General features: G+C 35.9%; 1 protein-coding gene across 1 annotated transcript in view; it reads right to left on the minus strand.

Moving 5' to 3' along the window:
- RELN (reelin) overlaps positions 1 to 24,869 on the minus strand; it is a gene marked incomplete at both ends in the record, with an annotated part of 436,674 nt that overhangs the window by 83,661 nt on the left and 328,144 nt on the right. The window contains 7 exons of the mRNA XM_084229490.1: positions 3,533 to 3,609; positions 4,751 to 4,958; positions 6,198 to 6,355; positions 13,999 to 14,231; positions 18,461 to 18,661; positions 19,115 to 19,286; positions 22,331 to 22,536. Of these exons, the coding sequence (XP_084085616.1) occupies positions 3,533 to 3,609; positions 4,751 to 4,958; positions 6,198 to 6,355; positions 13,999 to 14,231; positions 18,461 to 18,661; positions 19,115 to 19,286; positions 22,331 to 22,536 (1,255 nt within the window). The remainder of the gene's footprint in view (positions 1 to 3,532; positions 3,610 to 4,750; positions 4,959 to 6,197; positions 6,356 to 13,998; positions 14,232 to 18,460; positions 18,662 to 19,114; positions 19,287 to 22,330; positions 22,537 to 24,869) is intronic.

Raw genomic sequence — 24,869 nt, forward strand, 5'->3', positions numbered from 1 at the left:
ACATATACCTTTAGGCAGCAGCAAGATCTGCATAGATGGGGCCCAAGGTCCAAAAGCACAATGAAGGAGTGCCTTTCAGATAAGTATGAAACTGGAGAAATGCAAGAAAGGGAACCAGCAATCTCCATATTTTATATCACTTGCTGAGTTTCATTAGCTGTGTCATCTAACACATTGTATATCCGATAAACCAAGCCATTTTAGCTCATCTACCAAATGTTTAAGGCATGTAAAACATTTCTTTTTATATTACAGTTCCTTCTGTATTCTGCCCAGTCTTATTGAAAATAGACTAATTTTGATTCTATTTCCAAATATGCAAATTGATGCTTCAGCTTTAGTAAGTAAAAAATCTTTACTTTCATCACTGGAAGAGATGTGTTCAAGGATTTAGGTAGATTTACATTTTAACAGCCAGTTTTCAATAAAAGGCTTAGAAATGACTGTGAGATGTGAATTATGGGACTAGCAGTGAATTCAAGGAAATGGCTCAAGAGCAGATAAAAAAAAGTTGCTTGCTTCTAAAGGACTTCTAAGGAAATTTGTCCTACAGGGCAGATATCAGCACTTGTAATGAGAAGTTAAGTATAGAGCAGAGCTTCTTATTAATGACATATGGATGCTTCATTCTGTATTCTTGTGAGTTTTAATTTTTTTTATAAAAAACAATATAGATTGTTTTATCTATAGATTTGTAATTTTCAGAAGAATCATTAATAAAATTGCTACACTATCCCAACCATGAACTATCTATTTTAAAACAAGAACTTTAGGATTATAAACTCATTATTACAAGTTCATTGCAAGGGTTAAAGAAAACATTGACATGATTTACCTTCCCAATTAGAAAACAAGATCCTGGAACCTGACTCTGCCTTCTTTTGTACACATCAAAGTTCCTGCATAGCATTCTAGAAATTTCTAATAGATCTGTATTATATTTTGTTTATGTAGGGTGATCTTGTAAAAGCATAAATCAGATTACATGGCTGCCTGATAAAAATCTTCTGTAATTTCCACCACATAGGATTCAGATCCTATCTCTTAATCAAGGCTGGCAAGGTCCTGTAAGATCTGGCTCCTGCCTCTCAGGCCAGAACACTTCTCAACCTTCACAAGCCCAACCACACTCACATTCTTTCTATTCCCCAAGCACGGTAATTCTTTTCCACTTCATGGCCTTTGCTGTTTACGTCTGGAACACTTCCCTAAGCTCTCATACGTTGGTTCCTTCTTATTTTTTAGGTTTCAACATAAATATCACTTCCTCAGTGAGGCCCTTCGAGGTGATTCTACCCAAATCAGTATCTCCCCCGCATATTTTACTTCCCATCCATTTATTTATTTTTGTCTAGCTCATACAGCTAACATTTTCTTGCTTATCTTTTTCTTTGTTGTTTATTTTCTGACTCCTCCCTTCAGGACAAAAATTTCCTTAAGGGCAGGTGTTTTGTCTGCTGTAGTCATTGGTGCCACACTGGGCTCTTCTTCTGGCACTTGGTAGTTTACACTTCTTTTTTTTTTTATAGAGGCATGTTATTTATTTATTTATTTGCTGTTTGTTTGTTTATACATGCACTGGGTACAGTCAGAAGCGCGGGAGGGTGAGAGAATTCACCAGAGCCAGAGTGGGGAGCAGAGCAGGCAGAAGGACCGAAGTACACTGCTGAGGGGAGCAGCGGGCAGCAGGAGAGGTCTGTGCGCCATGTGGGACCCTCCTCTAGTGGCCGGGGAGCAGCCGGGGATCGAACCTGCGCCGCAGAGGCTGCGGGCAGCCTCGCAACCCAGCGCTCAACCGCTGCGCCACCGGGGAGGCCCAAGCTTACACTTCTTGTTCCCTTCATCACACTCCTTCTTTCTCTGCCACATGACAGGCAATATACAAAATCTAACTGACAGCTTTTTCATTATTTTAGGTGCTGGAATGAGGACCTTGGATAACCCACATGAAAATGTAGCACAAAGGAGAAATCATTTTTGCTTTAACCCACTGAGATTTAGAGGGTTGTGTGCCATTGTAGCATAACCTGGTTCACCATGGTGGATGTATCAGTCTCTTGATGACACAGTAATCTGTAGCACCTAGAGAAGAATTTGGCTTAGAGTACATTCTTAGTAAATATTTGTCTAAGAGATGAAGGAATGCAAAATGGTCCATAAAAGTTCATAGACTGCTTCTTCAGTACATGGGTGATTATTGTTAAATCTAGATTCTGAGATACTCAGAAAAAGTCTTTAAAGCTTTCAGTTGGTGATGACATGATCAAGCACATTCAAAACTGATGAACAGAGTTATCAGTAACTCTACTAACTAATAGATACTGTTTAAGCCAAATGTTTTACAATGTTGCACTTGAAATTATAACAAATTTAGAAGCTGAAAAACTGTTCACAGGCTTTTCATGAAATCAAGGTTTGGAGAAGGACCTATTTGAGAATTCCATGGATTCTGTGCTAGGAACCAACTCATATTCAGGGTTCCTTAAAGAATCTCATCATATCTGTAGAGCTCTAGAAGGTTACCTATGTATACTTCAAGATATTCATTTTTTTCATAACTAAATCAATGAGATGGAACATGGTGTGGATAACAACTGAGAATACAGTTCTGGGCAAGGAGAAAGGTAGTGTATATCAAGTTGGTTAAGGCATAGGCTCTAAAGCGAGTATAATTGGTTTGAATCCCTGCTCATTCATTTACTTACTACACATGATTTTGGATAAGTTATTTAACTTCCCTGTGCCTCAGCATCTACATCTGTAAAATAGGGCAAACAGTGGCTATGGCAAAGGGATATAATGGAGATTAAATGAATTAACAAGACAAAACACTTGGAACAATGACTTGCATGCAACATGTGCTCAGAAAAAGTTGATCTTTATTGTTATCAAGACCTGCTCTTTCTACTCAAGGATTCTAATACCTCTAGAGTGTTTATGAGCAGGAAGTATGAGCTTGATCTGCATTCAATACTGCCTTATATAAACAAGTCTCTACTCCCCTTTCTCCATGCTGAGTGGAAAAGTCTATTTTTCCTCTTGTGGAAAGTTATAAAGAAACAGGTTCCCTAAACAGATATACTTTTTTCCCCTTTTTTTAATTTTTTACATAATTGTTCATTTTTAAACAATGCTTGCTTCCCCCTCAAGGTGTAGTCCCCATAGAGTTTCCTTCCCCAATACACCTGGGTACCATCACCTCAGTCCCCTGTGCTCCTCCCTCCTTCCCTCTGATCCCTCTCCCTCCTCCTCCCCTGCAGTATGTCTCTGGTTTATAATTGTCTGTTTTTGTTTTGTTTTGTTGTGTTTGTATAAAACAGATATACTTTGACACGGCACAGACATTAACGCTTTTTAGGCTTAAGGATCTAGATGTTAGAAGTCATGGTTTGATGCAGTCACCTATTCAGTGATGGAGAAAAGGAGGAAAAATTCAGGGTTTGCAAATTCTGGTCAAGCTTTGGGAGGAAAAAGGACAAATTTGCCAACATTAACTATAGTTTCAAATTTCAATAGAAATAAAGTACTTTACCTTCATTTCTAGCTCTTGGTTTGATACAGGTAATCCCTGAAGTTTTGCTTCCAATTTGTATATAAAATTGAACAAGTCTGGGGGAAGAGAAACCTTTCAGTTTACTTACAAATAATGATTCAAAAGAAATGTGACTTTTTATATTCTTATACATCAAAAAACTCCTGTAAATTTCTTAAAAGTATTACTTTTAAATGCAAAGAGCATATGTCAAGCAAAAATAACACAGATTATCAAGTAAGCTAATTCTGTAACCATTTTTAAAAAGTTAATGATATTAATTTTATTCTGTGAAATTTAACCTCATTTCATTGTGACAGTCTGTTTTAATTTAATGACCTTGTTGAGAAGGGAATTCCTTAAATCCAGATAACACCATCTTTAGAAACTCAGGATGAGCAAAAAATCAAGCATGAAGAGGTTAAATAGTATATATACTTAGGGTAGATAATTACCTATGTATTACTGATTTAGACTCAGATGTTTTAATTTTTCACAACTGACACTTACTCAGTGTGTTGTAAATAATTTCTCAGTCCACTATAAGCCAACAGGGAGTGCCGACATGACAGGCACACACCTCTGTTAGAAAGACACCAGAGGATAAAGAGACTGAAGGGAGAAAAAAAATTATACAGAACTCCAGATTTTAGTGAGGACATTGGTCTAAAAGTTCAAACATTTCTTTCTTTTCCTTTCTTCTAATTTTCAAATAATTCAATTGATTTTTTTTTAAAAAGCAACGTTTTATACTATTTCATTGGACCTTAAGACCAAACAGTTATTTATTTTACCAACAGGTGTCAGTGTAGGTATTTTAACTTTCTGGAGCAGTTTTCAATAAGTGACACAAACTTAGATAAATGGGCTGCATCATTTTTGGACACAGAATTTAAATCTGGGAAAAGTCTTTGTTTCACATGGAATATATTAAAAATAATACAAAACAGTCTTCAGAATAGCACAGACCTTTTAGAAAACCAAGCTGACATACTTCAGACATACAGCCTTGGTGACGAAAGGATGTTGATTAACGAACAGAGGTATAAATTTTGGAGACATTACCTATTTTATGATAGAACTAAAGTTATACTTCATTTTTACATATGAAGAAACATTTAGTATATAAACCCACAATCACAGAACAGAGTGCTTTTAAGTTAGACCACAGTATGTAGTAAATACTATATTCATGGAGAAGTGTACCAGTTAACTTACCTGATATTTCTGGTATCCAGAGGCACAGTCCTTGCTTCCCTTTTCCCAGGACCATTGAAGTAGAGAGATTTGCCATCATTAAGCGTTCCACAGCCTGTTCCTACCTGGCCTCCAGTTATCTTGTACCACAGAGGACTGAGCTTCCCCTCAAACCGATCAAACATCTCGCTGTAATTAGGGACATTAGACACGCAGGTTCCTTGTGCAGCTTCCAAGAAAAGAAATATATAGGAGAGAAAGTTTGTTGAAATAATTAAATATAAGACAGTATTTTAACGCATGGGCAAAGGAAGCATTTCCATAGATGTCAGGAGAAAGAACATACATGGAAATTTGTTATCTTGCCATTGTCTGTCTGAAAGACAATCATCACCACCATCGTTAAAAATACAATTCTGCCCCCATAAATTTTATTTCTTTTTACAGGAATATGGGGAACCACACATTGCCATGGCTCTTGCTACTCAGGGTTTTGTGAAAACTGAGAAATAGATTTTGTCTAAAATAAAATGTACTTACTAGTTATCCTGGTATTAAAAGATCAATAAGGGGCATTAAGCCCAAATTAAAAAAAAAAATACTGTCCTGAAACCACATGAATGACAGCACTCTCTGCAGAAGGCCAGCAACAACATATGTTTGTTTGGTTATATGCCAGATGAAGGGCAGGTCACTGGGAAGCTAGGAAGGATCCTTTTGAAGTTGCCTCCAGGAAAATTTTTAAAAATATTTTGAAGCTTATAGTAGCTTATCCAATTTTATTCTTTAATCTCAGCTCCCTTTTTATTTTTGCTTGTAGCAACATCCAAGGGTAACTGTGCTTGGAAAAAATACTTCTTTTGCCAAATTCTCTCTTGGCAGTGTTGGCCTTATCACTTCATAAGTCAATTTTTACTTTAAGTGTATAAAATTACATTTCTTATAAAAAGCAATGTAAGAACCATAGGGAGATCCTGCAGCCAAAGTAAAATCTAGAATTTGCATTTTAGAGAACAAGTACCAGGCTTTGATGCCTAGCTCCAGCAACTCTTGGCTGTGTGACCTTAGGAGAATTACAAAAGCTCTCTGTGCCTTAGTTCCCTCAAAAGTTTAAATATGGCCAACAACAATACTATGACACAGGGTTATTGTTGGAATTAAATGAGATGAAATAAAAAGCACTTACTATAGTGTCTGGCATGAAGTCAAGCCTCAAGTAATGTTAGTAATAATTAATAATGTACCATTAATAATGAACAAATCCTCTTTAGGGAGTGAAATTTGTATTGTTTTTCTTCATTAGATGCCTTGAAATTAAATATTTTACCACTGCATGTACCTGGGTTGTGAATTCCTACACTTCGGACCTGAAGAATAAACTGAGAATCTATTTTCTTGGAAGAAGTAACACAAAATACAGTAACAAGAAATGAATATTTTACAAGCAGACACAGGTACATAGCCTTACCAGTGTACCCCAGGTCACAGAAACACACCCCTGACACACAGTCCCCATGGCCACTGCAGTAACTGGGACAAGGCTCTGATATGTATACTCCATCCAAACCAAAGGGAGGCACATTTTTCTGTGAATTGCTTTCCTGGATCCATCGGAATCTGGTCTTGCTGTTGGAAAAAACAATATATGTTTCTTGTACCACATTTAATGCCAAAGCACTAGAATATAAAATGATTCAAAAAAGTCAGGAGAGATTTAATATTTATTTGAAAGTCATGTCCACTTGACTTACTTACCCTTCATAAGGTCTCTCAAATATTTCTCAAAACTTGTTGATTTCTTCTTTAGAGTAATATTTCATTAGCAGGAGGTTACCAGGTATAGACTTTTGATGATTAGACACTTATTGTAGGTTTTTACTTAGTTTTTTTCCCACCTCATGCTCTTTTTGTGATAAAACCCAGAAAGATAGTCTCCTTACTTAATATTTGACACCCCCATTGCACTAATTTTGTGGGCATTGTTAGAAGAGACTATTTGGGAATTCTGGAAGCTATCAAATAGAATGCTCATTTTTAGACTACATAAATAGCTTTAGCTATTTGCTATTGGCATGAGCCTAGGCGGCAAGAATTAAGTTTGTACTGACAGCTCTACTTCCACCTGCTGCCTTCCTCTTCATCTCTCATCTTCAAATCTCTAAAACACTCTTTCTCTGAGCGCCTAGCAACCAGCTGGGCTGCCAATGAATACTGGTAGTTGCCAATAAATGAAAAAGGGACCTGGACCCAGTGCTTGAAAAACCCTGGAACACCAGTATGCTGGGCTGCTGTCCAGTTCTTCTCTACTCACAACAATAGTTTTGAGGTGACCAAACTAAGACTTGTCCCAGTTGCTTTCCAATATTTTCAATCCTTTCAACACATCTCTTTTCAAATATATGAAAACACACACATACACACACAGATATCTATAATTTCATATCTGGAAAAGAGCTCTTCCTTCTTAGTTCTGTCAACACCAAAGAGGGAGATACATTAGGCTTTTAGATTCCAATTCATTTTGCTGCCAATGTTTATAGATTTTTTTGAGTTTCTTAGCAAACAAGGGTAAAGAATCTTAAAGATTAATGAAGATTGTCAAAGGTACCTGTAGACAAAATAGGTCCCTATTCTTTCTATTACTGTGAAAATAACATGGCAGCATCAGAATGCATTTCTTTCTGGCCCTTCATTTACCATAGGTAATTTGGCAACACTGAATATTTGGCATAATACTGGTTTTTCCCTTCCTTATCTCCTACTCTTGGAGAATTTGCAAAATGTAAACCAATAATGTTGTTTAGTAGGTTTAAAAGTGTTCAGAGATTAATCACGTATTAATGCAAATCAACACACATTTTTTAATGTGTCAAGAGAAAGGTGAAAACATACTGGTATTATTTTCTAAGGCAAAAGAAAATTGAATTAAAGAAAAAAAGAAAATACAGTCTTAATGTCATGGACCTTGGGAAAATTTCTCTCTTTGGGAGAAATGGGGACATAACATTATTTAGCTGTGAAGACATTTTTCCTCTTAAAGGAAGTAAATGGACTGATGAACAGAACCTTTGCAAATTGCTTTTACAGAAAATGGCAAGGCATCTGTGCTCTTTCCAAAAGATAAGTAGCATAAGTATGATAAAGAGGAAGTAACCAAATGAAAAAAAAAAAGATAAATATACCAATGTCCTGGTAGCAACATGCACCAATTCTGACACAAGTGCTCTTGATTAAAAGCCATACTAATCTCTTCATTTATGTTTCTCTAACAGAATTCAGAGAAACATGGACCTGTAATTTTTGCCCTTTGAATCTATATCTTTTGCCTGTTCCCCTACCTGCGTAAAATGAGGGCATTTCCCCAACTGACTGCCCTACTTCAAGGAAAAAGCATGCTCAGATTGAGACACAGAAGCATTCATAAAGTTAACGAATCTTACCTTTAGGTAGGATTCTAGAAGCAAGGGTGACTTGCGAGTGAATGAAAGGACACTGAGAACCTTTCACCTGTCACTCTTTCTTGGGGTTCTGTCATTTTGATTTTAATAACAAAAGAATAAAGGTCTTTGGACAGAATGGAGAGGTTCCCTTGTCTGTAGATCCTAAAGCTGCTCATAGACCCAACAAGTAGAGTGCACTGTTAGATATTTAAAGGTGAAAGACCTCAGGAGCTTAGTAGTAAGGGATTGATATGTAAATAAAGGAAAACCAAAGCAAAACAACTTATCATTTGGTTAATAGAGTGAGTTCAGGATCTGATGAGTCATAGCCAAGATCCTAGATGGAAACCCATATTTCAGAGTGAATGGACAAAAGATAGCACCTCTTTTCTTTGAATCTTTGTTAGTTGGTTTTTAGTTGGAAGGTGCAAATCAAAGTAGCCAGTTTTTTGCTGATCATGAGGTAAGCAATTGCTGCTTCATTCAATTTTTCTAAGTTGTGGCTGGTACTTGATGCCTACTGCTATTCTGTTCTCTCAGTTGTAAAACCTTGGAATTGAGCACAAGTAATTTAGCAACTCCAAGGTTGCTGGCATAACAGGAAGAACTAGGAAGAAATTTACTTAAAAAACTTATTATCATAGATCATCAGAAAAAGGGATGAAATAAGTAGGTCAAAGTTAAGCCACTAAGCATGTCTAGATTCCACAGTTTATCTTTTTACTTTTAAGATAGATGAGATCTAGCCCTGTAATTATAAATATTATTAGGGCCTTCTGGGTGCCGCAGCGGTTGAGTGCTGGGTTGCGAAGCTGCCCCAGCCTCTGAAGCGCCGGTTCGATCCCTCTGCAGCGCCGGTTCGATCCCTGGCCGCTAGGCGAGGGTGCCCATGGCGCACAGACCTCTCCTGCTGCCCGCTGCTCCCTTCAGCAGCGTACTTCGTTGATCGGTCTGCCTGTTCTGTTCCCTGCTCTGGCTCTGGTGAATTTGTTAGGGGGAAACGATGTCCTGAGTTAATCTCATACAGGCTTTGTGGACCCTACCCCCACTCCAGACTAAAGCCATTAAGACATTGGGAAAGACAAATCCCATCACCACCAGGGAGGGTGGCTGGGACCTGAGGGTGGAGTTGGGCAGCCAGGTTGGATATAAAAACCAAACATGTGGGCCTTGGGCTCTCTCTGGCTCTCGATCGCTCGCCTCCTGGCTTTACCGCTCCTGGCTGGCGGTCAACTCTGAGAGCGCCATTTTGGGATTCCTGATCAGCGGATTGGGTAGGACTTATTTAAAACTTTGTCTTTTACTTTTTTTTCAGAGTAGTACATTTTTTTATTTTTTCTTTTTTTGTAAATAAATTTTTTATTAACCTTTTACGTGTGCCTGTAGTAGAGCATTGATAAGTTCTTTTAAGTGCGCGGGTGAGGACCCACAGTCAGACACCCCGTTTTGTATTGGGGTTGCTCTACAACAAATTCTCTCACCCTCCTCACCCTCCTGCGCTTCTGACTGTACCCAGTGCGTGTATAAATAAATAAATCTTAAAAGAAAAAGTATATTTTTAATAGGAAGGCATCTTCACTGTAGCTAATCACCTATTGGTCCTTATTCCTCACTCAATTTCTTCACAGAACTGGTGCTTATAATTATCTACAACAGGCCAGGTGTAGGATGGGGAATAGAAACCCCATTTGGTTTTTGCCTTCATGTAGTCCACAGCCAAATGAGGAGACACAATCAAACTCCCTCACACAGAAATGTAAATGTACAACTCTGATACAAGTACCAGCATGCGTGGCAGAGCTAGGCAATCATGCAATAGAAGTCTTTGACTTGATAGTCAGGACGGTCTGGGAAGGAGTTAGAGGAAGTGATTAAGGAAAAGACTGAGTTTAATTTTAAATAATTTCACTAGAAATAAACCATAGTGTGATTTGTGTATTGAAATCACATGCCTTGAATATCCCAATAAGAAAGACATAGAAGAAAAGACAATTTCATTGTCCCCTTCCCCAATTTCACCTGTGTTTGGAGGATGCCTCGAGTCATGAGGAGAATCAGTTTCTACACTTGCTCTTTCCACCTTAACACTTCAGACAGACGTTGCATTTGCCTTTTAAACTAGGAGGGCTGCTGTGCACCTGCTTGTCTATGAAGAGGTGCCCAGGAGATGGGTGGTATGGGCTATTCTGCAGATAACTAAGCAACTGTTTCTAACTCCTCTGAGACATAAACATTTTCCATTTTGCCTAGGGACCTAGAACAGGCTGTGTGACACACTGTATGGTTGGGGAGGCTACTGAGAATCAGGGAGGATGGTGCAGCAAATATTTATTGCCACCCAAGTCTTTCCTCTCTAGGCAAGAAGCAGGAGACTTAATATGAGCACAAACTGCTCCTTTGAGAAAATCAGCTTAGAATTATTTGTGAAAGAGCAATGTTCTAGTAACTATTATAAGCATATTGCCTTGTGGCAAAATAGCTCCAAATTTTAGCAATTTTCACACTTAGAATTCTCAGCTTCCCAACACTGCATTTGGAGATATCTGATTTTAACATATTGCAGAAGGAATAACAGCAGCTCATTTATTTGTGTTAAGGTAGAAACATATTAACTATTCCTTAGTAGCGAGCTCTTTGTCACGAATGCCACCAACCATCAAGTTGGATGGTATTCAAATTTACCAAGATGCTAGATTGTAATGAAAAATTTTTCTTCTTCCAAGGGTTGAGGCATAAGAAAACATTGATGCATTGGGTGTCTCAAAATATTGGCTTCCTTATTCTTCAGATGTGGCTTTACTAGTTGGATTATTCCACCCAAAATCAAGCAAACTGCAGTTTCTGATTTCACTTTACATTATATGGGGGAGTGAAACTAGATTTGCATTCCCTGATTCCTGATTCTATTGACTAGTAGTACCCTGATATTCTAGTCATTGTAATAAATATGCACTATTTGAAAGTATGCTACACCTATCTATTTGGAGGAGCCGTGGTTTAGCCACAGTTTCAGAAAAGCCTGGGGAGAGAAAGGCAATGATGAAAATGAGGACTGCAAGGGCTGCTCTATTACATATCCAGTTTGAGATGGCAGACAGTGGAAACAGATGGCAACTTAGCTATAAACATATATATACTCTTATGGGAAAGAAAATTTGTTGCAGAGGGTGATGCATATAGAACTAACAGCTGAGAACAACTGATTAGGGAACCACCCCTAGGGATCAAAACTGTCTTAATCAAAGGAACTTTCTTATTCTAGACATGGCTTTTTTTAAAAAAAGATTTATTTATTTATGCATACAAGACCTGGGGTGTAGGCCAGAGGTGCAAGGGGTGAGAGGATTCACCAGAGACAGAGTAGGGAGAACAGGCAGATTAACTGAAATACAGTGCTGAGGGGAGCAGCCAGAGAGACAGGAGAGGTCTGCTGTGCCATGTAGGTTGAGTCCCTGGCTGGGGATCGAACTCCTGCTGCAGTGACTGGGGATTGCTTCACAGTGCAGAGAATTAACCTCTTGCGCTACCAGGGAGGCCCAGAACATTGCTTTCAGATGAGAGAGCCCTAGTAACAAGTGTCTTGTTGGTTTTCAAAATTTCTATGGGCATTCTTCTTTCCCCCTTCCCCATTTTTTTTTAAGGGATTATGTTATCACTTTTCATTATCACACATTGGATATGGGTGGAGTAGATAACATGTCTTGTATGTTCAAAGGTCTAAGATCAATAGGAAAATGATCCATACTCTGGCCTGATGCAGACTAGTTACTTAGTAACTGATGCTGCAATGAAATGAGACTTTGGGGGGTCTTGGGAAGAGTGTAAACCCATTTGTATGTGAAAGAGATGTGATTCCTTAGGGCTAGGGCAGACTATGGAAGATTGCTACAGTAGTGCTCTCATCCCATGAATCATACCTCCTTGTGCACACTTTGCTCTGCATTGTGACTTCTCTGAACTTCCTATCAATAGGGGAGTTTCTTTCTCTACCCTTTAAAACAGAACTGTCCTTGTGACTTCCTTTGACCAATAGCATGTGACAAATACAATATGATCTTAGGTCATATTTTTGTTCTCTTGCAATTCTAGAACCACTGAGCTTTGAAAAATACTGGGATTAAGATCACATAGAGAGACAAGTTCTGCTAAGCCCAGACATTAACTGACCTACTAACTGAATGCAGTTACAGGATGGAGTTCAGGAGAGACTATCCAGCTAATCTCCCCAAACCAGGAGAGATAATAAATCAGTGCTGTTTTATGTCACTAAATTTTGGAGAGCCATGTTGCAAAGAAATAGGTAATTATACACATACTATTTTTCAGGACAACAGAATCATACTTTTAGCTCTGAACTGTTCACCATTAGATAGCTATGTGAGAAAGAATGAACTTCCATTTTGTTAAAGTCTTGTTCAGCACTTGTATTTTTTTTTTCTGTTACAGTAGCTAATCCTGTACTAAAGTAAAATGTAAGTAAAATTCTTAAATTTCAATAAAGAAGGTCAACTCATCAACCCTCAACCCTCCCCTACACTTCACATTACTCAAGTCTCTGTTAAACTACAAAGAACAGAGGTAAACAAAGACAAAAAATTACTTACATGTTGACTTGGATCCATTAATTGACAAACCTTTCTCAGAATAGTTGGTATTTAAAGATTATGTTTCAAGGTTCAGTAGAGTAGCATAAAATTTGTACATCATGACCAAACAAATTCCCAACTTAAAAAGCTTGTCTATCAAAGTCGGCCTTGTAATTTTTTGATGGATTTAAGTAACGAGGCAGGCAGAGAACACAACCAGTGTATCTAGCTAGATGATGCAGAGTAAATTTGATGTTCAATTAGGTGAAAGATGTCACAGAAGGGTTTCTAAGAAATTTATGAGTAAGTTGCTCCTGTAGATGCTAGACTTTTACCAGTCAGGATGAGACAGGTTATGCTGGTAATGCGATAGTAACAAATGATTCCAGCACCAGAGTTTTAACTGAACATCAGTTTACTTCTTGCTTATGTTACATATGCAGTGTAGGCTGGCAAGGAAGTCACTCAGTAGTGTAGACACTCATATCCAGACTGATAATAGACTTATATTATCTTAGCTCTGCACAGAAATGCCTTGAATGAGTTACAATGAAAGATATGGTCTTGGATTCACTAAAGAAGTGAGCATTTAAAGATAGTTTATCTTTAGTAAAATGATAGAGTTAAAAATACTGATCTCTGTGTTACCTACTCTACATGGCATAAAGATGTACTTTATAATTTATTCTAGAATACTAAGCATGGGAAAAAAGAAGTACGTTTTTTTAATAATCTGATGTGTATGTTTTCTTTCTTTTTACCCAGTAGTGAGAGCTAAGTGACCCAGTATTTTGCCATATGTCCTAGCTTCCAGGAAGCTACAAGTTAAATTTATTGCCCTTACTTTTATTAATGAAAATAATTCAGTTCAATTTCTTGATACATTTCTCTTGTTTTTCTGTCAATTAATTTTTAGTCTATCTGTTGGTTAGTATTCACATTCATTGTCAAGATATCTCAAATTGTCTATAAAAAGAGGCATCATAATTCTTTTATCCTTTAACATCCTTTTTCATTGCTGCATTCAGAGTGCCAAGAATAGAACTTGGCACAGGTAGGTGCTCAATAAATATTTTTGAATGAATAAATGAGTGAATTTGTTTCAGAAGTATGCACGCCATTTCCTCAAGAGTCATTACTTGAATATAGAGCTAGATATATGAATTCTTTTAGGTTATTGAGATATATGAGATAAAGGCACTGAGATAAATATATGCTCCCAAGAAGTGGCAGGTCAGTTTACCTTGATGCAAGAGACCTTGGAATGACAATAGTGATTCGTGTCCATTCTTCAAAGTCCCCTGTGTGATACATGGTAGGGTCACTCAGTTCTCTGGCATTTCCTTCACATCCTTTGCCTGCAGAAGCTGGGTAACAGCCTTCTTTCACCAGAAACCAGGACATACCAGCATCATGAGAGTACTGAAGAAGAACTGGGGCAGTACTGCTGAATTGATTGGCACACCCTATGTTTAGCTGTTGAAAGGAAGGACAGAATTATACAAGGCTTTGGTTCTAAGTTAGTATTTAACAAATAAGGAGTTATAACAGTCAAGCTCTTTTTACTGAGTTTGCATTAAATTTATAATAAGACAGGTAGCGCATTTCTAACAGTACCCTTCTATAGGTTTTAGAAGTCTTTACTCAGGCAAGCAGAGGGTGCTTCTTAACAGAAACTTGGATCCAGTTGTCAATTTTATGCTTTTTTTTGGGGGGGGGATTATAGGAAGGAAGAGAGAAGCACAGATGTGATTCTGGAACCTTGGACACAAGATTAAAAGACAAGTAACTGCTTTCTTCTCCTTTCCCAGATGGTATGAGCAGAGGGAAGCAGAAGATAAAGAATTCCTCTTCGGAACATGAAGGCTACTTGAAGAGAAGGCAGCTCTCTGTTTTTAGGGGAAAAAAGCACCTTTATTGTTTTCTTGCAAAAGCTCTGTAAGAAATCATTGTCAACTTAGATGAAGGAACTAAATTTTTATCACAGTATCAAATCAGCAACATAATTCAGAAATAAAATAACTATTCTATGTACTATAGAGATTGTTATCATAGTGTTAACATTAAATAAATTGTAAAATAATGCAACCTAAATCCCAATGCCCCCAGGTACAACTATTTATTTATTTATTTATTTATTTATTTATTTATTTTCTCTTCTAATCTTTTTAAGGAAACATACATTTGGGTCATATAGTTGAAGCTATCATTTCTTTAGAACTTTCCTCCAACTTTCTATTTAACCATATCATTTTATTATTGCATGCAGCTTAGCCAAAAAAAAAAAAAAAACCTCTTCTTCTTGAGTTGATTTATCGTCAAATAAATTCCTACAAGTATTATTGTTGAATCAAAATGTAGAAACACTTAAAATTTTCTACTATAAGTGTTCATTTTTAATCTATTGGGTTCAAATGGCTTGGTTTTATCACATTTGTTATTATTGTAGGACGTCATTTCCTTTGTAAAATAATAAAGTATGAATGATTTTAATACTATTTCAGTTTATAGTTTTGATACTTGTAAATGTCAAACTCTTTTCCTGATATTTATCTAGTTATACACTGTTTTAAATAAACATTCTACTTAGATCTTGCTTTATTTGCTTGTTGGAGATGCCACAGAATTACACTGTATATGACTTTATAAATAAAAGTAGTAAAATTTTATAGAAAAAAAAATTGAAGACTCAAAATTACATGATTATGACAAAAGAGTAAAGGCTGAAGAAAAGGTAGAGCCAAAGGTAAGTGATAATGGGCAAGAGTTCATAAAGTCAACCAGTTCATTCTCATGTCTCTAAGGCAGCTTGATCCAGTCTTTAAAAAGAAAATTCTATACCTTCCACATATCCATACTCAGAGAAGGAAGTATTTCTAGAGTTAAAAGTTGGCTGAGCAGAAATTTCATTTTGATTCATCTATCCAAGTTTATACAGTAAAACATCAAAAGTATAATTAAAAACATGACCCTTACAGATGAATGATTAAACTGTTTTATCAAAAATTCCTTTCATGACTCATTAGTAAGGACAGCCTTTGGTTGGCATGTGGTAAGTGTAGTCATACTGGGCATACAGTTTGTTTTTGTTCTTAGACTTATTATGACTGCCATTATTTCTAAAGTAGGCAAATTAATGGAACCTTTAGTTTTGTGGCTATGTTTACTTTTTTTAAAGTTAACCATCTGCCTGCCTTTTAATGGCTGTTTCTTAGAATTCAATTCTTGACTTTCTTTTTACTCTATAATGCTCTTTCATCTCATTCACAATCATAATTTCAAATATTCTGAATATCTATGACTCTTAGATATGGTCCCTTTCCTGCTCTCTGGATAATGTATGTAACAGCTTACTGTGTATTTACATCTCAGCAGTCTACAGGCATCCCTAATTCCCCATGCCCATCATTATTCACCACCATAAAACAAATCCTCCCCTTTCTGCTTTTCTAATTTCAGTGACTGTAGCCAGAAATGCAGGAATCATTCTAGAAATTCATCATATCACCCAATAAGTAAGTCATCTATACTTCTGTAGTATCTCGCAGATCCATCTACTTACCTTTATTTTCTATGCTATGTCTTAATTTAACCTCCTCATTTCTTATTTAGATGACTGTTTTAGCATCATTACTTTACTCAAAATATATGCAACAATTGGAGTACTTTCTCTCCTTCCTTCACTATTATTACATAGTGGAGTTCCCATCATCTCTTACTTAGATCATTGCAATAGTGCCCCCCTGGTCTTTCGATCTCTTCCCTTTTCTTTGCTAATGTACTCCCAACAGTCACCAAAGTGGATAATGAAGATGTGATATAAATACACAAGGGAATACAACTCAAGTTAAAAAAAAATAAAGATGAAATCTGACATTTGCAAAAACAATGGAACGGGAGGGGATTATGCAAAGTGAAATAAATCTGAAGGACACAAATACTGGATGATTTCACATATATGTGAATATAAAAGAACAAAACAAGGTATAGACAAAACAAACCAAAACAAACCCTTGAAATCTGACTGTAGAACTGAGGCTACCAGAAGGGGATCAATTAGGATCAATTTTATCTCTCACCTCTATGGCACATATAGCAAACTCCTGTATTTTCACACATTTGCACATTCTGTTTTCTCTAACTTGAATTCCTCCCCTTTCATTTTTCAGCTGGTTAAAGAATTTCAACTCATCCCTCCACCTATCCTTCCATCCATATATTTAACTTACAGATATTTCTGGAGGACCTGTCACATGCCAGGCACTATGACCGCTACTCCCACTATTTTCCAGAGTCTATTTCTACTGTAGCAATACTGTGACTTTTCTGGCTTACTTGTGAGTTTCTGGGTTTCTTGAGGACTAGGGGCATATTTTTCTTATCTATATTCTTAGCACCTAAAGTTTGAAATATGGCACAGTCACAAAAATGTATATTCTTGTACAAATGACACTAAAGATCTTGTTATAGATTCCAAATATACGTTAATTATCAATCCCTGAGTGACCCATGTTATATATCTATTCTCAAGAAATCAACAGAAAATCAATAATTGGTGTGAAGTGGAGAATTGAGATTTTTCTTGGTGTTATTCATTCTTTCTGGTTATTGAAATAATTATCTCTTTTTTTATTGAGGTAGTATTGGCTTATAACACTGTATATGATTTAGGGGAACAGGTTCACACCTCTTTAGATATATAGGTTGGTGAACCATTAATACTCTTTTTTATTTAGATTTTTTTTTTAAACTTCAGAATACATTTACCAGACTAACACCTGCACTATCATGGTCTTATAACTAATTAAGTAGAAAAAGTGTCATATGAGAAACAATATAGTATTCTGGCAATATATTTGCTATTGTTCTTATTTTGCTACAATTTTAGTCAGTACCTACAAGTTAATGTAGATTTATATACTGTTAATATACCATTTCAGTTTGGCATCAAAATCTAAACAGAGAAGGATAACACTTCACCACTCGTTTTATTTATAACTCATTTCCTTGTTTACAGACCTGTGGAAATTATATTTGAAGAGGCGCCTATAAACATCTGATATCTTTAATAATTCCATTTGTAAATTATTTAGCATCTGCATCTTGCCGTTATATAAGGACCATGTAGTTGTTCTGGCTCATTAAAACTGCATTACTTTTGACTTCAGAATTCACCAATGGGATTTTATTATAAACACAATGAAATTTTGATTAGGGTTCTGAAACAAGAGCCCGTCAAAGTAAATACTTGCTATACATGTTAACATGTTATCATAGTACTGAAACGCAAGATTTTAAGGGAACAATAAAGAAAAACTTTAATTGAACCAAAGAAAGAGAAATTTTTTGAAAACCCTGTAGCAAAACCAAAAAATAACCCATAACTCCAAAAAGTACTGGTAAGCTGAAAATAACTTACCTACCCATTACCATTGAGAAACATGAGATTCATTAAGTCACTACCAGATTGAAATCCTGAGTCAATTTTCTTTTAAATTCTGGTAGAGCTCCAAGAGCCACAGAACATAGCTCCAACTGCTGGGGTTTATTAAACACTGACAAACTCAGATTGTTGAAACTTTGTTTAAAGTGAGTGGCTTCTTTATAGAATATGAAAAATGTGTGTTCTCTGTGAATTTTACTTATAAACTTAAAAGATATTTTGCTCCTTAACCTTCTCTGGGAAAATGTTTATGCATAATTACCTTGAACTGTAGCACATATCCAGGCTTCAGAGTCAAATCTCGAGTTACTGCAAATCGATCCCCATCTGATTTTCCAAATACCATGGCTGAGGGCGTGGCAGAGCAGAAAGTCTCATTTTTAACCATTCCTTCATTAGCCAACATCAACCACACACTCATTTGATTCATAGGGTAATCAAAAGCTGGCTTTTCATAAAAGTTCTAATAGAAAAATTATAAACAACACAGAAAGGCACTTTGATAACTTTGAAAACAAAAAGGGATGTTCAACCCATGACATACTATTTGTATTTCTAGGAAAACACAGTGGAGTCTCTAAATTAACTGATTTTCTTTTTTTTACAACTATTATTTTTCTCCTGGTGATTCAACAACTGTTTTGCAATTGTGTATCCAATAATTTTGTAAACACACTAATAACCAAGTCTGACTTTGTCAGACTTCATAGTCTTTCTTCTTTTTTTCTTTTTCTTTTTTTTGCATCTAAATAATCTGTGAACTTGTAACAATAGAGAGTTGAAAAAATTAAGTGCAAAAAGAGAAAACTCATTACACATGTTCAGGTGTCAAAGCACTACATCCTTGGGGAAGGAGTTCTTTATCCCATTCCTCTTTTACATTGCTCTTTTTGGAGTTTGGATATATGAGAAATACCTGGGGTAAAGTTGGGTTGACAACTGGGATGATCTGCTTTTGCTTCTCAGATAGAATGATGATGTCATCGACTGCCCACTGGTCATAGTCCTCCCCTGAGAACACTGGCTGCCACCAGCGGAATCTGGTGCAGGGGGTCTTGGCAGCAGCTGGAAGCTCCAGGTAGACAAATCTGCATAAGAGCAAATGATTTATGGTTGGGAGAAGAAAAGCTGTGCTTTTCTTAGCAGCTGTTAAAATAATAAGGGTAGCAAACAAGAGTAAGTTTAGTTTTGCTTGATCTCTTGATATTTTTGAAAAGTTTCTAAGTTTGGATAGATCGGACAAGAGGTTGTAATTTGTAAGAAAGATTATTCCCGGTCATGTTTATTTCTTTTGGAATTGTATCTTTTGGAGAGAATTATTTCAACTAAATTTGATTCACCAATTATCTTTTGACTAACATGACAATGGAATTACCAAGGAAACATCTTTGTATATTACTATTTAAAAGAGCATTTAAATTTTTTTCAAAGCAATTCTTACTTATTATGGAAAAATATAAAAAGGCACTTAAAGGGAAGCATAAATCACCCATAGCTCACTGCCTGGGCTTGGCCTCTGTTAACATTTTGATGCAAAAGATCATGTACATCTTTTATAAGGATTAAATATATTTATAAATTGGCATCTTATGTTTTAAAAGTTAACATTATATTATAGTTATCTGTTTTTCTTTTCATTTCTTTTTGCTTTCTTTGACATGTTTCACATGTGTATGTATTCTTGTGTTTGTATGTAGCATATGTTTATATGAGTAGCGTTTTTGTTGTTAATTCTTTCATTGGATTTACATTTACCTCTTTTTCCAAGATCAGATAGAAAACTAAATGTTTAAATCTTTAATTAGTCTTTAACAGTTTTGATGATATACAGTGATAAAATAGATATTTTCCCCCAAGAGTCTATCCATTTTTTCTAACACCACTTGATTGAATTATCATTTGCACTTTATTGATAGCTGATGTGCCTTTTTTTATATATAAGTTTTACATACATTTGACTTAGATTTTATATACATTTGAGTCAATTTCTGAGTCCTCTATTTGATTTCATCTTTTGTTAGTCTATCCAAACACTGGCAATATACCTTTTAATTATTTAGGGTATATGTTATGTTTTAATTCCTCTATTTCCCCCAAAAACTTAAGCTATTTTTGCCAGCTTATATTTCTAAACATAAAGTTAAAAAATGTCACTAAAATTTTGATTGGAATCATATTAAACTTGAGATATCTTCATATCACAGTTCAGTTTTCCCATCCAGGGATGCTATGTTATTTTCCATTTATTTGTTTTCTTTTATATCTCCAAAGGAAGTTTTGAGGCTTTGTAGTTTTCTTCACAGATATTCTCAGCATTATTTGTTAAAGTTATTCCCTACATTTATTTATATATTTGTCATCACAAATGACATCTTTCTCTGTTATCTCCCAACTCAGAATTTCTTAACCATTTTAGTGTCACAGAACTCTGATACAAATGTAATATTTCTGGAACTTGAAAAAAACAAATTTTTGCTTATGTATATAGTTGTCTAGTGTTTTGCTGAACTCTCAATAGTTTCTAAGCTGATTATGTACTTGAGAAAAGTAATTTGAATTATTTTAAATTGTTTAAACCAGTTTAGCACCATTACCCACTCTCACTCTACTATATTGCCTCTGGAGGATCTCACTAAGCTGTCTCCCACACAACATTCCTGACTTTCTCCATGGATCATGTGTCTCTTGTTTTACTCAGTTGCCTCATTTTTGGTTTCTGCCTTTCCCCTGTATGCCTTAGAAGAAATGTTTTATTTATTTATTTATTTATTTATTTATTTATTTATTTATTTGTTTGTTTGTTTGTTTATTTATTTATTTATTTTTTAATAGAGGCATGCTTTATTTGTTTGCTGGTTTGTTTGTTTTGTTTATACATGCACTGGGTACAGTCAGAAGTGCGGGAGGGTGAGAGAATTCACCAGAGCCAGAGTGGGGAGCAGAGCAGGCAGAAGGACCGAAGTACACTGCTGAGGGGAGCAGCAGGCTGCAGGAGAGGTCTGCGCGCCATGTGGGACCCTCCTCTGGTGGCCGGGGAGCAGCCGGGGATTGAACCGGCGCCGCAGAGGCCGCGCGCAGTTTCGCAACCCAGCGCTCAACCGCTGCGCAACCGGGGAGGCCCTAGAAGAAATATTTTTAATTGGTTTGTCTGTATGTCTTTTTGTGTATTAGGGAAAGTCATGTCACTTTTAAACACAAACCTTCAATGTACATAATAGGTACATTTAAAGCATTATGGCTAAAATATATTTAATTAGTAAGACTTGGATTTCAATAGTCTTCAAAAATATTACTTCATTAATATTCAGTCAATTGTAAAATGCAAAACAAGGACATTAGTATGTTAAAATTTAATAATGATTGGTGGTCAATGTAAACAAGTTGTCTTTATGTTAAGGTGCCAATATGAGAGTGTAAAAAGGAATACTCCAAAGTGATATCCTTCAGCATATTTTAATGATGTATAAAATATAAATTATAAATAGAGAATTTCAAGATACTACACAATTACAATAGCAATAAATTAAATAGAGACAATTACATCGTCTGGTACATATATTTTAGACACAAGTCACTTACCCAAGTTTGTTAATTTCCATTATCTAAGACATTTTATTGTTTATATTTTATATATTTCCTATCTATCAAAATAAAGATAGGGTTGGGTCAACAAAATTTTATAAAGTCTGAACTTTACAGATCCATTTATACACTATCTAGAATAGCCTTGGGTGCAGTTTTATGGAAAGTTTACACCCAATTCATCTTGCTGTTAAATCTAACAGATAAACATTTTTGCGTGTATGTTCAAAAACTTGCAAATGGGAAAAGTGAGCTTTGGAACATCCCACTATCACAGAGAGCTTCTTTAGAAAAACTGGTCAATAGTCTTGCTTTTCTTCTAGTCACGATCTTTCTTAAATTCTTTAAAAATTCAAACATGAATACAAATGCTTTCTTACCCAGACATATAAATAAAATGAAATCTTTATATGTTGGGCTATTATTTGTCAGTTATTTATGATTTTGTCTATATTGCAACAGTTAATAACAACATTTAGGGACCAGCTCAACAACAATGTAATCTTTACCATTCTGGGGAACTACTGGAAGGCCATCAGGGGGTGTTTACCTGGGTTTGCTGAAGTCTGAGAAGTACATCTCTGCCAGGAGGTGCCACTGGATACCCCCGTTGTTGCTGTACTGAAGGAGGACACCCTCCTCTCTGCTGTCAGGTTTGTTACATGCAGCACTCTCTCCGCCTATCTGAATGTAGAACTGGACAAAATCCACCCAAGAAGTATCCAGATCCCAGCTCACCAACTGTCTTTTTCCAGCCTTCCATAGACAGAAAAATAACATAATCAATCATCTAGAGCTCTTTGGCAGTTTGTTGTTACAGTTTCAAATTCGTACAAACATCTTAGCACTATGTGGAGGTGGTTTCATTCCCATTTGAGAGGAGCAAGTAATGCCATTTAATAGTTTCTGTTCTACTTATAGTGACTGTGCCTGGATACATTCAATTAGTCTCAATATCACTGATGCCCAGACTTGCTTATGAGAGCCTCGGGAACTGCAAATTATACCAGAGTATTCAAAAGTCTTAAAAAATCAAGCAAAATTAATTTTAATGAAAACACTTTCAACATTTGCTCTGTAAATCTCCTTCAGGCAGGGTAATGGGGAAGAAAGACCATATAATTTGAAATCAGCTGGAGCTGGGTTTGAATCTCAGTCCATTATTCATACCGTTCCCTAGTGTGTTATGTTTTTGAACTTTAATTTTCTTCAAAGATATGATATGGGTAATATCATCTTCCTTATAGAGTTTTGTGACAATTCGATGAAATAACATGTTGTATGTAACTTGTCTATCACCCTGTATGCTGCACTGGTTGAACATCCTCTCCAGTGATATCCCCTAACCCTCCTGCTCAACGGGAATTAAAGTGAAATAGGCAACATAGAAACTTCTTGGCAAAATGAAAAGGTACTCAACACTTTCAGAATCCTGGAGTCTGTCTGTCTCTATTTCTCTTTCTGTCTTTCTTTTCCTCTATGTCTCTCTTTCTCTCTCTCTCCCTCTTTCTCTTTCTCTCTCTTCCTTGTTCTCTCCCTCTATCTTTGACATAGAGGTTGGAAGGGATTATCTAGAAAACGTTATGTGATCAATTTAACTTAAATGTGTTAAAAATTTCCTTAAATCCAGCAATTTGCTTCCTTTGTTAAGTGTGTTCCCAGTAGGGGACTTTCTTGTTGTAAAGTGTTAGAAGCAAATTGGCAAGGTTTGTCATTCTTGTGTGTAAGTGGTTTCACATTGATGGGATTGAAAAAAGTTTTGTTCAAGTGAGTCTTCTTCCCAAATAGATTCTGCCAAAACTAAACCATGGGCTGCTCTGAACCAGTTTTGGAGAGGGAGGTCCCCAGGAGTTCAATTAAAAGTCAGGAGGAAACACTGAGATAGGATACATAGTAATACCCCTTACACTATCATTTAAATCTTACTCTAATCCACTAAGTTAATTAAGACAGGGTTTCAGTTATTAGAAGTCACAGGGGGGAATACTTGGGGCTAATTAAAAGCGAGTATACTGTTACTCATATATCTAAAGCCAATTAAGAGATTCCAAAATAAATGAGGCGCTAGTGAAACAAAAACCTAAAGAAATCCTAAGACAGGATCTCTCATTCCTTGGAGCACTCAATTTTTTAGCTTGTATTTGAGGAAATCTTAAAAGTAATGTGCATTTTTGATGTGTTATATATTCATTTTAATTTTTCTTTTTTTTGAAATATTACAAGAAACACCTCATAGATTATAATCTCACCTAGAATTTTCATGCCTCAGGATCATTATAGGAAGAATGATTTTGAGAAGAAAAAGTACAGAACCTAGATGGTTAATTCCAATGCAGCAAACACCTATGAAAAACTTAGCATGTAGAAATAAGCCAGAAAAATAAAGATCTAAGGTAAAGAGAATTATAAAAATCCAATTATCACAATTAGCTGGTTGGAATGACTGGTCTATTGTGCAATTCACAGAGTAGTCTTGTTTTTCCAGGAGATTATGGTGTTAGTCTATAGAGGTTATGAAAGACTGTTTTGTGGGATTTTTGCAAATGGTGGAAAATATCACACAAATACTTAGTTTGGCACTGAAGATGGTTTTTTTCTACAGAATAGCACAAATCATTTTCTTTTGTTCAGTGACCTGAAGAGCTGACCATAGTTTTAAAGGAAGGAAAAAACAAAAAGGGAAATGGATCATGGCAAAGTTTTTGTCAGAGTTTAGGATTGATGAAACTCATGCTTTGAAGTTTTTCTATTACCCTATGAACAATGTATTTATGTGTGTACATGTAGCCATATATACATATGTAATGAATGTATGTTAGAGCAGGATAGTAAGGGTCTCTCCTCATTCCTGGAGTGTAGGAAACAGGTTCAATGTTTGAAGTGTTTAGCTAAAATAAAACAAACTTAGCAGGTAATGCCTTTGCAATCTAAAATCTCTATAAATAAACCTCTAAAACATTTAATGTAAGTTTTAATTTTTGCCTCCCATTAAACTCTTTAATGAAAATGACACTAGAAAAATAATTTTCCTATATTTATTTGAAAATAATCATTTCCTTATAAACTTTTGTTTTCTAAGTCTCTCTCTC

This window comes from Talpa europaea, assembly GCF_964194135.1.
Source record: "Talpa europaea genome assembly, chromosome: 3".
NCBI lineage: Eukaryota > Metazoa > Chordata > Mammalia > Eulipotyphla > Talpidae > Talpa > Talpa europaea.